This window comes from Helicoverpa zea, chromosome 29, assembly GCF_022581195.2.
Source record: "Helicoverpa zea isolate HzStark_Cry1AcR chromosome 29, ilHelZeax1.1, whole genome shotgun sequence".
Lineage (NCBI taxonomy): Eukaryota > Metazoa > Arthropoda > Insecta > Lepidoptera > Noctuidae > Helicoverpa > Helicoverpa zea.
Window position 1 is genome coordinate 6,456,985 of NC_061480.1, and position 14,446 is coordinate 6,471,430.

The 14,446-nt window shown below is 40.8% G+C and overlaps 1 protein-coding gene across 1 annotated transcript; it reads left to right on the forward strand.

Annotated features, from left to right (window-relative positions):
* Positions 1–368: 368 nt before the first annotated feature.
* On the forward strand, positions 369–14,446 carry LOC124644314 (modular serine protease-like). The gene is made up of 13 exons (XM_047183615.1): positions 369–506; positions 3,157–3,211; positions 3,303–3,422; positions 6,223–6,360; positions 6,844–7,081; positions 7,312–7,394; positions 9,091–9,284; positions 9,720–9,932; positions 10,469–10,630; positions 11,002–11,120; positions 11,493–11,669; positions 12,450–12,606; positions 13,975–14,446. The coding sequence occupies exons 1-13, from the start codon at positions 464–466 to the stop codon at positions 14,163–14,165; spliced, it is 1,890 nt and encodes a 629-aa protein (XP_047039571.1). The 5' UTR covers positions 369–463; the 3' UTR covers positions 14,166–14,446.

Genomic DNA, 14,446 nt, shown 5'->3' on the forward strand with positions numbered 1-14,446 from the left:
GTACGATTGGTCTGCTATTTTGGTGATTTTGGTCCATACGGTAGTTTGCTGTACAATCATTTTGCAATCGTAAATCATTTGCAGACAAAATGATTCATTACTGAATGACAGAAAAGGATAAAAACGTTTATTTCAAAGAAAAAATAGCGGAATGCCACATACCCTTCAATCGTAATCGAGTCGGGATCGGATCTCAGTCGAATCGAGTCGAACGCGGCCCTGTTCCTGAGATTAGCGCGTTCAAACAAACAAACTCTTCAGCTTTATAATATTAGTATAGATTAATAAAAAGATCGTATGTATACACACAACTGGGTTTCTTTACAAGTTAACAATACCTATACCTCCCTTCAATAAGCGTAGTAGTGTCATAACCTTTATAACGAAACGACGTCGAGTTTTATCGAAAAAAAATAAGTTTGTTTTTTGTGTTCTGTGAGACTTTGTGTTGCTTTGTGTAAACATGACTTCTAATATTAAAATAGTTATAACTTTTCTGCTAATAGGTAAGTTTCTTTACTTAATTTAACAGCCAGTTTTGTACGACAAATTTTTGTTTTGACTTTATTTAAATCTCTTTTCAATGGTTAGCTAGGCCTCTGGTTTCCGGGATGTGATTTAATTTCATCATAGAATTGGCTTATCTATTCTCTATTCAAATGTGATAGGGACTTACATAGAGTATTCCTGACAAACGAAATAGTTAGCTTCCAAATTGTAAGGAGGTGAATAGGTAGTCTTGTGTGATAAAGGACTCATTTATGTCCATTTTATTTACGACTGTCTGGATGTAGGTGCGTGTACCGACACAATCTGATAGATATAGGTACTTCCTATGGGTGGGTACCAACCCTATATACATCCTTGCGTACATCTCCATATACAATAGTCCTTTTTTTTTTTTTTTCCGACGTTAAAAATCATCAAATGACCCCTCCCGCTGTGGGTTAGCAGCGGTGAGGGAGTGTCAGACTCTTACTGACTAAAAACCGTCGTGTTCCGACATAGGCCTTTTATGTACCAGGGCCGCGGTGTCTCTTTCGAACAACCCGCAGCCCCGGCAGGCCTTGGCCCTGCTGGGTCCCGCTGGGGTTGCTAACATCTCTTTGAGGAGCGCGTGGAACAACGCGCGCCGTCGACACGGGTCTGTCGTCTAAGCAGACAGAGGGACGATGACCCACCCGAACTCACCGCCCACAGACCCACGCCTACGGTGGCCGGGAGTCATCTCGCGACACCCGGCGCCCATGGTGTCTACCTGGTCCAGCGCGGCGGCCGGGATGAGAGGTGCGAACTCTCTGGCGTTCCGCCTCCTCCTTCTCGAGCATGACCGCTTCGCAGAAGGAGGCGACGGCATCCCATTCCCTCTCGCCCCGGACCATGGCCTGAACCAGGGCCGGACGCGAGAGGTCGCCGCCGCCCAAAGCCTCGGCAAGGACCCGGCGGTGCCCCTCCCATGCGGGGCACACCTGGACTGTGTGGTCCACCGTGTCCTCGGGGATATACAATAGTCCTTTAAATTATTTTTAGGTAGATTCCTACTACCCGAAGGTAGGTAAATCCCTATATAAACTGCTTAATACCTATATCCCCTTATGTACTGACGCTATTTAGTAACATTTTTTTCCTTCCTTATGAAGGTACTGTTTATACGCCTATTCCGTTTTCGAAATCAGCACAGAAACTTACTTATAGGTATTTTACGAGTATTTCGAAACTCTTTCCATGTAAATAAGAGACAGTAATTAGCCGATTTTCCAAAAATTGCTACCCAGTGGCGGCGTAGCATCGGGTGGCACCCGGGGCGGACTACTTATTGAGCACCCCCCACCTCCCAAAAAAAACGACAGAATATAATCACATAGTAAAAAAAAGTCCTACAGTGAGCCCAGAAATTTTCGAGATTTAGGACATTAAAGTTTTGAGTTTGTTAACACAAAAGTACCCAAACAAGTTTGAAAAAAGCACCGTACAGTGAAGTAGCCGCGAGCGTAGCGAGCGCGAAATTTTTTAATTTTGGGACGCAAAATGATAGACTGGAAGCCGACCCCAACATGATTGGGAAAAAGGCTCGGAGGAGGGACGCAAAATGATATCTGGAGAGAAAACTACTGTAAAGAGTAAGGCGCGAGCGCAGTGAGCGCGAAATTTTTTAAGTTTTGGAACACAAAAGTACTCAAACGAGTTTAAAAAAAAAACACCGGAAAGTGAAGCAGCTGCGAGCGTAGAGAGCTCAAAATTTGAGATGTGGGACACAAAAGTCCTCCACCTCCGCTTACAAATAGCGCCTAAACAACTTAAAAATAACCACTGTAAAGTGATTTTTTTTAATTGTTTATTTTTTAGGACTCTAATTTAACTCTGAATTAAGCACAAATAAAAAGAAACCGTAACTGAAGTTGTTTTTGCTACTTCGGTGCTTTAAATTTTTGTTTTCTAACTTTGAGGGATTAATTTAAGTAATCAAATAAAGCAAAAATATAAGAGAGGGGTGACCGCCTTGATGTCTCGCGCATTCACTGTCGTAGTTTTGTTTAAAATTTGAATATAAATAAAATGAAACAGTAAATGGTAGTGAACCTAGGCTTCGCAGATAAGAATGTCACCCTTAGTGACTTGTCCCTTCTACCCGCGCCATCCTGGTCGTGCAGGGGCCCGATTCTCCTAATTTTACTTAAGCGCCATTCGATTCACGTTCGACTCGATTCGACTGAGATCCAATCCCGACTCGATTACGATTGAAGCGTATGTGGCATTCCGCTATTTTTTTTTAGAAATAAACGTTTTTATCCTTTTCTGTCAATCAATAATGAATCATTTTGTCTGCAAATGATTTACGATTGCAAAATGATTGTACAGCAAACTACCGTATAGACCAAAATCATCAAAATAGCAGACCAATCGCACACCAATCAAATGTCAGTCGAATACGATTGGTCTTTTATTAGTAGCGGAATGCCCGATATGGTTAAAACTGCTATTACGATCATATTGCGATTCGATTTCTATTCGATTTTGACATTATTAACTTAGGAGAATCGGGGCCCAGATATGTGTCGACCAAGATGGCACCCTGCGGGGGCGGACCGCCCTCCCGCCCCCTTACGCCGCTACTGTTGGTACCCTTTTACCATTTTTATGTTTGTTTGATTTCAGCTTGTGTAACTGTATTGGCACAATTTTCCCATCCAAGAAAACCTCATATATGTGGGTAAGTAATTTCTAGATTCATCATGGCAATCATGTTTTTCTGTTCCAGTATTTCTTATTTAAATGTTCTATTGTAATAAAAATCCTTTCAGGCCAGATGAATTTAAGTGTAAGTATGGTAACAAGTGCATTCCCGCAGCCGGCAGATGTAATGGCACCGTGGAGTGCAAGGACGGCAGCGATGAGACGTTCGTGCTCTGCAGGAATAATACGTAAGTAGGGTAAGGGTGAGAGTGCTGTTTCCGAGGTTGTTAACACGTCAAAATTAAAGTCTTAAGGTCATGGCACATTAAAGCGGCACCGCAACAGCACGGCTGCAGCACGGCGTCGCCTCGAATTAAGACTACGGCTAGCTGCCAGCGCGCTAACAACGCGTTGTCCGCAAGGTGCCAGCTCGCCGTCCGCGCGGCGTCCGCTCGCCGGCCGCGAGGTGTAAGCTTGCTGTCACCGCAAACTCAATATTATTTTAAGACAGTTATGATTGAACACGACGTAATGACGTTGTTTCGCTGCCGACTCGGAGTCGGCGCGTAATGAGCATGCCGTCGGCGCGCTGTACGCATGAGGTCCGCTCGCTTGCAGCACGCGGGCTGCGAGCCGAGTTGTGTGGTAGCGGCAAGCGCGCTGACTGCTCGCCGTTGGCTTTTTCATATTGACATTACGAAATATATTATAATATACACGATTTAATGCTCTAAATTGAATGACAACTTAAATGCTGGTGTGGAGCCGTGCTGTTGCGGTGCCGCTATACTGTGCCATGACCCTTATATTACATTACTTACCTTATTTTAATATTTCCCTTTCGTCTTTCAAGCATTTGCCGATAAATTAGTCAAAACTACAAATAACAATTAACGAAAAAATATTTACATAGGTAGGTACAGGTAATTAAAAACAGAAATCACAACTATATAAGGATTAAATAACTCATCCGCATCGCTATCAATAGCGATAGATGCCCAAAAGGCTGCAAATTCTGTTCAAAGTCAAATCATTTAGGCTTTCACAAGCACTTATGAACATCAAAAAATATAAATAAACTTGATTCTAGTTGCCCATTCCAAAAGTAGCTTCCTATGGAGAAGAACGGGCAAGAAACTCCATGGTTACTCTTTTTAAAAATAATAGGTATTACAGCTTGTATGTATTCATACATACTATAATAACATGCGAAGATCATGTAGAATCACAATAGACAAAGAATATGAGAATAAATAATAAAAAAAAAGATTAAAATGCTACATGGTGTTCACATTTACAAATCAGTTTATATTTTTGTACAAAGTTACAAACAAACAATCAAAAGAATAACACAATCTTACTATAATAGCGGGTGTAATTTTAAATTCGCAATAATTTGATACTGTCAGTGCGTCCTATGGAGCAGGACCAGCATGTTTCTTTGACCTAAATGTAGGCCAGCCAAAAGGTTAAAGATAAAGAATTAACACATAGCGAGGGTAACCTGATAACACTTAGTAATACTGGTTCTCAGACTTTCGAGCTTCTATTTACATAGGTAGTCATTGCCAAAGATGTTCAATTAACAGCCGGGACCCACCAATTTAACATGCCTTCCGAAACACAGAGGAACTCACGAGAAGATATAGTCCACATCCCCATTCATTGATTGAACTCGCCAAGAGTTGCTTTATTGCTTAACCGTATGATCGGTCGACGCGTGAGGTTGCTTAGCTTCGAACACCCTCCCTTTTCCCTGTTATGTTACACCTATGGGCCCTGGTTGCCTGAAATAAAGGAATCTATACTTATAATAAATCTGTAGAGAGGTCAATTCTGTACATTGAATATATTTCCAAAATAACTATTAGGGGGTGATTAGTGATCGATACTGATGCCAAAAATGCAATCAGTAAAATTTTTGTCTGTCTGTCTGTCTGTCTGTCTGTCTGTCTGTCTGTCTGTCTGTATGTTCGTTATGGAAACAAAAACTACTGAACGGATTTTAATGAAACTTGGCACAAATATTCTTCATACTCCTGGGCAGGTTATAGGATACTTTCCATCACGCTACGATCAATAGGAGCAGAGCAGTGAAGGTAAATGTTGGGAAAACGGGAGAAGTTACTCCATTTTTTAAGCTTCCGTCGCGTGTGCAGCCTTAATGGTTACAACTACACAGAAACCATGTTCGACGGAAATATTCTTCATAAAATTATGTAAAAAATATCCCATGGCAGCATATGTCTATCTTTTATGGTTGACTCACAATAACACGTAAAACTCTCGGTAGCTTAGCAGTTCGGAGCTTTCTGATTATATTTGTCTACTATTTCGTTTATAACACTCTCACTCACACTAATTAAACATAGTTAACAGTATTATCTATTAATTAAAAAAAGAATGATTTAAATCGGTAAAGCACAGCAATCGGTAATACCAAAGTTATACATGAAAAACGGTAATAAGCCACCGCGCGTAAATACTGAATCACGCACGCTATAAGAATCATTTTTGTGCAACGGTCGCCGCGCTCGACGCGACTCGCGGCGCGGTGGCTGCGCGAGCTTCATACAATATTTGGCTGTTGGTGCGATTGATGCGAATAGACGTTCAGAGCATTCAACCTTATTGCGCGACTTTTAGGTTTTAAATAATTTATTTTTAACTTTCTTTTGTTGTTATTTTATAAAATAGGTTCGTACCTATATTAGTTATTTTTGTGTTTAAATATTCGTTCAAATTACAAATTATTAATAGTTTACATTTTATTACTTAAAGTAGAAGTAAGTACGCATAGATTTATATAATTGGAGGGGCTGGTGTTTATTATTTCTTCCTCTCTTTGCACAAAGTCCGACTCTAACGCGGACGAAGTCGCTGGCAGAAGCTAGTAAATAAATATATTGTAGTGTATATCTTGGCCGCGAGCGTACGCGTTCAGTGCTGCACTAGTTTCACTCCAGTCTAAAAGTGTGTTTTATTTGCTATCGAGTCAGTACATATATAAAAGTGATCTTTCTAGAAAGCCTGTCCCCATATCTCCAGATGTCCAGAACTGGATTTCCGGTGCACATACGGCGCGTGCATGAACTCGACAGTGCGCTGTGACGGCAAGCAGGACTGCGCTGACAACTCTGATGAACTTATACCTCTTTGTAGAAACGATTTCACTGATTTTAATATGTGAGTAGAAGCTTTATTTATTTAAATAGTTTCCAACATAAGTTATAGCCGTTTACTGAGGGAAATACTGACCGTACTCGAATAAAAAGACGCCTGTAGGTACCTCTACGTTACCTATTCAAATTTTTGATGTTCCACTGCAAGGCACACGAATCTCACTACGCTGCTCAAAGCGGATTGACATTTAAATCCAGACTTCCTCAAGATGTTTTCCTTCACGTTACTCGCAGTCATGAGTATTTCGACAACATAATCTAGTACTTATAATTTATGTACTATAAAGTTGTTTCTTTGTGTCCTTGTACGCTCTACCTAATATCAGGAACGATTGGTTCGTCATGCAAAATTCTTCCAGCGAAATAGCTCATTTATCGAGGAAAACTATAGGCCACTATTTATCCAAGTGCAGGAAGTAGTTCCCCCGGAACGCAGGTAAAACCGCTAACAGTATGTAGCTAGTACTATATAATTTTCTCTCCCCAGCTGCACAGAACGCCTCATAGACGACCGCCAGTACTCCCGATCGGTGGACTGCAACAATCTTCGTTTAAAATGCGACAACGGACAAGTTCTGAAGGAGCCAACTCGCTGTGATGGCCACGTGGACTGTGAGGACGGGTCTGATGAAACGTTAGCTAGGTGCGCCGAGGCGGAGTGTGTGCCACCCCTGTTTAGGTGCGCTTATGGTGGCTGTGCGTTTCCGAAGGCTGCTTGTGATGGGGTAAGTATTTAAATAACCCTCTAACAAAACGTAGTAACCCCTGCAACTTTTTTATGCCAAGTAATTAGCTTTTATGTTCATAGAGATATAATGAGTCAACTTAAGTTTAAAAAGTTTATTTACAAAAATATTTTTAAAGAATAATGTAGGGGCCAGGTGATTTTTCTCATAAAGTGCTGATTTTCAGCCAGGTATGATTAAATAATTTGATCTGTTTTGTCTTCCAATAGATTGAAGACTGCGCCGATGGCTCCGACGAGTCGTTCGAGCTCTGTGGCAGAGTACTGCCTTCTAAAACTACCACAACACCCAAGTAAGTGCCTCACCACGATGGCTCCCAATATCTATCCATCTGTAGATTTGAATATTAGTCAGAGCATTTGGACATCAGCCCCAAATAAAGTCATGTCAAATTCCTATCTCTGGTAAGCAAAACAAAAGAACTAAAGGTACAGTTACACATGCTAGTTAGCAGCATGCTTTTTAGTATGCTCATTAGCATACTTGTTTCGAGCATGCTCTGCACTTGTCTACATTTGCTATGCTCAAAGCAAACACTCCGGTACACATGACATTTTATAGCGTGCTTACTGTCAGGGCCCCGATTCTCCTAAGTTAATAATGTCAAAATCGAATAGAAAACGAATCGCAATATGATCGCAATAGCAGTTTTAACCATATCGGGCATTCTCCTACTAATAAAAGACCAATCGTATTCGATTGACATTTGATTGGTGTGCGATTGGTCTGCTATTTTGGTGATTTTGGTATATACGGTAGTTTGCTCTACAATCATATTGCAATTGTAAATCATTTGCAGACAGAATGATTCATTATGAATGACAGAAAAGGATAAAAACGTTTATTTCAAAGAAAAAATAGCGGAATGCCACATACGCTTCAATCGTAATCGAGTCGGGATTGGATCGCAGTCGAATGTGAATCGTATGTTGCGAAAGTAAAATTAGGAGAATCGTGCCCCAGTTTAAACAAAACCATGGACAATCAAACAGCCATTCGTATGGAGTTGAATAGAATTATTCTTTTGGTAGCGTTGCAATGCTCAGAAAGAAAAAAACAAGAAATAGGAAGATTTGGGTCCGTGATTGACTGAGTAGCACTACCAGCATACTAGCATGCTCAATAAGCAAACCTGTTCACACACGCTATAAGCACGCCCTCTTCCACCCGCGCTGCAGGTAGTATGCCCAATAATCGCACAACCGTCGATTTTCGAGCGAACTCGAAACTAGCATGCTCATTATTAGCAATGTTTCGACACACGTACCACTAAGTAGCAATTGCTAAAAAGTAGCATGCTTTCGTGCTACTAACTAGCATGTGTAACTGTACCTTAACGACTAACGAACAGATTGTAAATTCTTTACCTAATTACTTATGCTGTATACTGTGCTTATTACAAGATGAACCTTATATCGACTGCAAGCAAGCAATACCTCCTATCTGACTCCGGGTGGATTTTAAAGGGGAACAATAAAACTTAATAAAATCCTTATTCCGAGGAAGGTATAATGAGATACTGAAAATCCAAGTTTTCTTTTTCTAAGCATAGTATTGATTAATAAAGTTTTTTGTTTTTATTTTGAATCTAAAGGTAGTTTATGGTAGATACAAGTTTTTTGGTTTTTTGAAACAAAAATGTCAGATAGGAGGTATTGCTTGCTTGCAGTCGATATCGCGATGATACCTCAAACCCTCTCTGTTTCTGTATGTTCTGTGTAAATAAATTATAATATAGTACCTTTTACCAGCGGCCTCACTCGCATTTTTTTTTATTAAATAAAAAGTATCTAATGTCCACTCTAGTACCACCAAGAATATGTGTATCGGGTAAGTAAGTTTTGCGTGAAAGCGTAGCAAACAAACGGACTTTCGCATGTATTCTATCTATCTATCTAGGTAGGATATTAAGCCGACCCCAACATGATTGGGAAAAGGCTCGGAGGATGATGATATCTAGGTAGGATATTGTTTTTTTTTTCTTTTAGACCAGTGTGCACCCTGCCCCCTCCACCACAGAATGGCAGCTACACCATGGGAGGCACGGTAACGGGTGTTCCAGGACAGACCTTCCCGTCCTTCATGCTGAAGTTCACTTGTGATGAGCCGTACGAGATCCTCGGAGCGAGCACACTGTTCTGCTTCGATGGACAGTGGACTGAGAATGTACCGACGTGTGTTCGTAAGTTCTTAAAATATGTTAGTAGGTAGGTACTATTTGCGTACCTAGATTGTTATCTAGTATGATAGGGTCGGCTTCAAGTCTTTCAGTTCAACTAGCAGCTGAGTCATCATCTACCTTGCCTTTTCTTATGTCTGTTGGGGTCGTCTTCCAGTCTAACCACATGCAGCGGAGGACCAGCGTTTACAAGGAGTCACTGCCTGTTTAACCTCCTCAAGTTGGGCTACCCGATACCCAATGTTAAGATTGGTTGTCAGACTTTCTGGCTTCTGACTGACCAACGACTGCCGAAGATGTTCATATTGACATGCCTTCCGAAACACGGAACTCGTCAATGAAATATTCACCATACACACATAGACCAATCGAATAAACTCATATTACATTTTATAACATTAGTAAGGACTATTCTTTAAACTATATACTATCTTCCAGGCTTCTGCAACCTCCCAAAGCATTCCACAGTACAGTACCTCTGCCAGATATCTGATGAGGAGGTGTACAACGGCTTCCGGGAGTGCGAGGAGAAGGAGCCTGAGGGCACCGTGGTGGACCCTCAGTGTCGGCCCGTGTACTACTATCCGGGGAACTTGAGGTATATGAGGTGCGTTGACGGCGAATGGGATCAACTCATCACGTGTATACCAGGTAAGGCAAATCATCTTCAATCTTTTTATCGTCCTACTGCTGGGCACAGGCCTACTCTTCTACGAAAGATGGATTCGAATTAAATAGTCCATAATATGTTTCTGCAAGATGTTTTCCTTAACCATCAATCGGTCATTGGTGTCAAAGGTGCTTAGGTACTTAAAAAGTTGATAAAAAAAGTACGGCCTGACTTCGGAATCGACAGCGAAATCCCGAGATTTATTTATTTAATGGTAGGTACATGGTACATGGAAGACTGACAGCTAAAATAACTTAATAGTAACTCAAGATTAAACACCATACTAGAATAATAATAATGGCGTCCACGGCCGATTTCGGCCACGGCGGCTGTTCTCATTTTAGGAGATCAGCCAGCTGCGCAGGACATATTATAGTACACGAGCATTTGCGCAGACACAGGTGCACTCCCTATTCCTTCTCTCTCATAACCCGATCAGGCGCAGGACCGACAAGATCGACGATGTCGGTCCAGACAAGAAAACACTTATTACCAGAGTTGATTTATGTATTACCAGAATGTGGCAGACTAGGCACTCCAGCAGATGCGCTACTCCTGGGCAGCCAGGGTCGGGAGGCGCGGCGCAACGAGCTGCCGTGGCACGTCGCCATCTACCGCCGGGCTGACCACCGGCAGATCTGTAGCGGAACTATTGTTAAGCATGATGTTGTTATATCAGGTAGGTATGTTTTCACGATTTGATGGAACTGCTACAATGATGAGCTCAAAAACTCGAATTGAGTAGGCTTGACTAAAGGTCTATCTAGTACCTTATTGGCTTACTTGCATGTGTCGTAAGTTTTACCACAGATTACTATAATAGTTACTAGTTTTACTCCAATGTATTCCTTTATATGGGTCCTCCAGCTGTATACTTTGTAGAGTCTCTATGTACATGTATTCCCTTTACAATACCTTGTGTACTCCTCCTACACACTACCTTATGTACTCCCACTATAGATTCTTTATTTGATCAAATTAATGAATCAATCTTGATTCGTAGGTAATGTAAGTCGTTCATATTAACTTGAAAACTCTTACTTTTCGCAGCTGCCCATTGCTTCTGGAACAAAAGAGATTTACACCCAGCCTCCAACTACGTGGTGGCTGCCGGCAAATTGTATAGAAGATGGAACCATCCCAACGATACCCACGTGCAGACCTCTGACGTAAGAAGTACTTAAACTATCATAACTCTTTTACTCATATTCGAAAGTCTGTCCTGCTGTCATTGGTGTCCAAGATATTCTAGAAAGTTGGTTTAAATAAACTTGAAAAGTTATTGGTTCTTGCCTGACTTGGAATCGAAAATACACACTTGAGAGACTAATGCTTCGACCATAAATACACTACGAAAACCATTCATGGCTTTTGTAAATGGAAAGTGTAAGAGTCCCATTTTTTTCTAAAAACTGACTACGTAAGTATTCCGTGTTAAGGCCAGTTCAAGGTAGAACAATCGATCGACCCTTCTAAACCGACTTCCAAAAAAGGAGAACTTTCTCAATTCTGTTTCATGTTTACATGTTTTTTTCCCTTAGATTCGAGAGATCAGCGTGCCAGTGCGTTTCCTAGGTTCAGACACGAACTTCCAGGATGACATATCATTAGTGAAGCTGGTCAGCAGTCTGGAGTACTCCATCCACGTGCGACCAGTCTGCATAGACTTCGACTTCGAATTTGATGCTCGACAGCTGAAAGTTTTTAGCGTTGGAAAGGTAGGCACTTACTATTTAATTATAACTTCTATTCCTTTCCCAATTGGCTTTCGCCTGCGGTTTCACCCGAAATTGTCTCATATCCCGCAAAAAATCCTATTTGCTTCTCCAGGCCATGGTATATGTATAAACTATCTTTCATCTCAATCGGTTTACCTACCCGGTTTAGCATTATCGAGTAACACAATAACACTGAGTTACTTTCAATGTTATAATATTAGCAACATACTATGAAACTACCACATAAGCAGGGGCCCGATTCTCCTAAGTTAATAATGTCCAAATCTAATAGAAATCGAATCGCAATACGATCGCAATAGCAGTTTTAACCATATCGGGCATTCTGCTACTAATAAAAGACCAATCGTATTCGATTGACATTTGATTGGTGTGCGATTGGTCTGCTATTTTGGTGATTTTGGTATATAGGTACGGTAGTTTGCTGTACAATCATTTTGCAATCGTAAATCATTTGCAGACAAAATGATTCATTATTAAATGACAGAAAAGGATAAAAACGTTTATTTCAAAGAAAAAATAGCGGAATGCCACATACGCTTCAATCGTAATCGAGTCGGGATTGGATCTCAGTCGAATCGAGTCGAACGTGAATCGTATGTCGCTCAAGTAAAATTAGGAGAATCGGGCCCCAGGTACTTTACGATTAGTAAACATAGTTTTCATAACCATGGCATACCGAATCCACTAACATTGAGTCTATCACTCTATTAACCTTATTCCAATAGCCTTAAAGTTGACACTCCTCTACCTCTTCACCAGATCGCCGGCTGGGGTAGGACAGCGAGCGGCAATTTCTCCGAGATCCTGAAGGTAGCTGATGTGCCGTACGTGTCGATACAAGACTGCATCAGTGACACGCCCGAGGGATTCCGGGTGTATATCACTAGCGATAAAATATGCGCTGGTTATAAGAATGGTAAGTTTTGCTTTTCTTTAAGTTAAGTTTTTGTTTGTTTGTTTATCATCAGCCTTTTTATCATTCCACTGCTGGGCTGCGGCCTCCTTTCACATGTGTAATCACTGAGCGTTAGGTAACCACCACACTTGCTCAATGAGGGTTGCTGATTTCAGACTTTATAGTCCAGTTTTTCTCAAGATATTTTCCTTCACTTTTACATGCTTTTAGTCAGTCATTGGTGTCCAACATAGATATAATAAGAAAGTACATACAAACATAGAAAAGTTGCATTATTAGCTGCCCAAGCTGGAATTGAACCCACTCAACCCACACACTCATAATTGAAAACCACCAGATTTAACCAATAGGAGACCACGGCTGACCACTAAGGCCAACAGGACTATCTGTTAATTCTTCGAATCTTTAGAAAACACTCTCTAGAAGTTATTGAAGATGTTATTTCACCATCTTATCTTACCTACACTGACGAGTAGGTAAATGAGATGGCCAAATTTTCATAGTAAAAAAACCCAGAATCGACAGCAACGAAATGGGTACCAATGGGTTCGTTATGATAGACCTTTGATGGTGCCAAAAAGTCAAGCCTGAAATCCATGGGGTATAGGAGCTATATCATATTTTCACAAAAATAGGTTATGTTGAATTTCTGTTGATTTTAAAGATTATTTACATAAAGGACCATCAAAAACAAGACCATCAAAAATACTAACATTTTACATGCGAATAGTAATATCCCCATAGTTACAGAGTTTGCCTAGTAATGTAAAGGTCTTGAGTTTGACCCCCACCCATTGCACTATTCACATGAACCACTCCAGATACGATTGAGTACCGACCTTACCTACTTGAAGAGGTTTCCCTGTTATGTGTAAACTTCTGAACTGGCAAAGGTTGATAAAAAAGAAAACTTAAAAGTAAAAAAAAAAAAAATTTTTAATTATTTTTAGATTTTTAGTCACTATTCGCATAACTGAAAAGTTCTTGTCAATGCGAATAATATGAGCCCAAACACGAGGTAGTTAATATTTACCATTGCCGAGTTCCTTTGACCTTCTCTCTTCTCCATGATCAGGTCAGCTCTAAACCTTCGCTCTTGTATAGTGCTAACAGACATACACATGAGTGTAAAGTTTTTACCCTATGCACAACTTCTTATGAACAGTAAACAGAAAAGCTTTTTTATGTACTAAAATCTTAATCGAAAAAACCTTGTAAAAAGAGAACCCCATGGTTTTTAGATGATATGAAATACTTTTTGTAATCTAAAAATTATACTGAATCCAACCATATATACGAAGTTTCTGTCGACTCTGGGTTTTTTTTTGGCCATCTCCTTTTCTACTGAAAACTATTCTTCTTCACCAGGTACAGCACTATGCGAGGGCGACAGCGGCGGCGGCCTAACATTCCCCGCCCGGGAGCGCGGCACCATCCGTTACTACCTACGAGGCGTTGCGTCTACCGCGGTCAACAACCAACGGTTGTGTAACGAAGCTACAATTACTAGCTTTACGCATGTCGTCACTCATGCGAGGTTCATACAGGAACATTTGTGATATAAACGTCTGACCGTTGGAATATAAACATCTGACCATTCGTGATATAAACGTCTGACCATTTGTAATATAAACGTCTGACCATTTGTAATATAAACGTCTGACCATTTGTAATATAAACGTCTGACCATTTGTAATATAAACGTCTGACCATTCGTGATATAAACGTCGGACCATATTTAATGTAAACGTCTGACCATTTGTTATATAAACGTTTGATCATTCGTGACATAAACGTCTTAGGCGTCGTCCTAATTGGCAGCGATCGCACGATGGCGCGA

Coding starts and splice junctions, on each gene's coding strand:
- LOC124644314 (XM_047183615.1), top strand. CDS start 464: ATGACTTCTAATATTAAAATAGTTATAACTTTTCTGCTAATAG. Junction 7,395..9,090: donor AAAACTACCACAACACCCAA/GTAAGTGCCTCA, acceptor TTTTTCTTTTAG/ACCAGTGTGCACCCTGCCCC. Junction 11,670..12,449: donor AAGTTTTTAGCGTTGGAAAG/GTAGGCACTTAC, acceptor CCTCTTCACCAG/ATCGCCGGCTGGGGTAGGAC.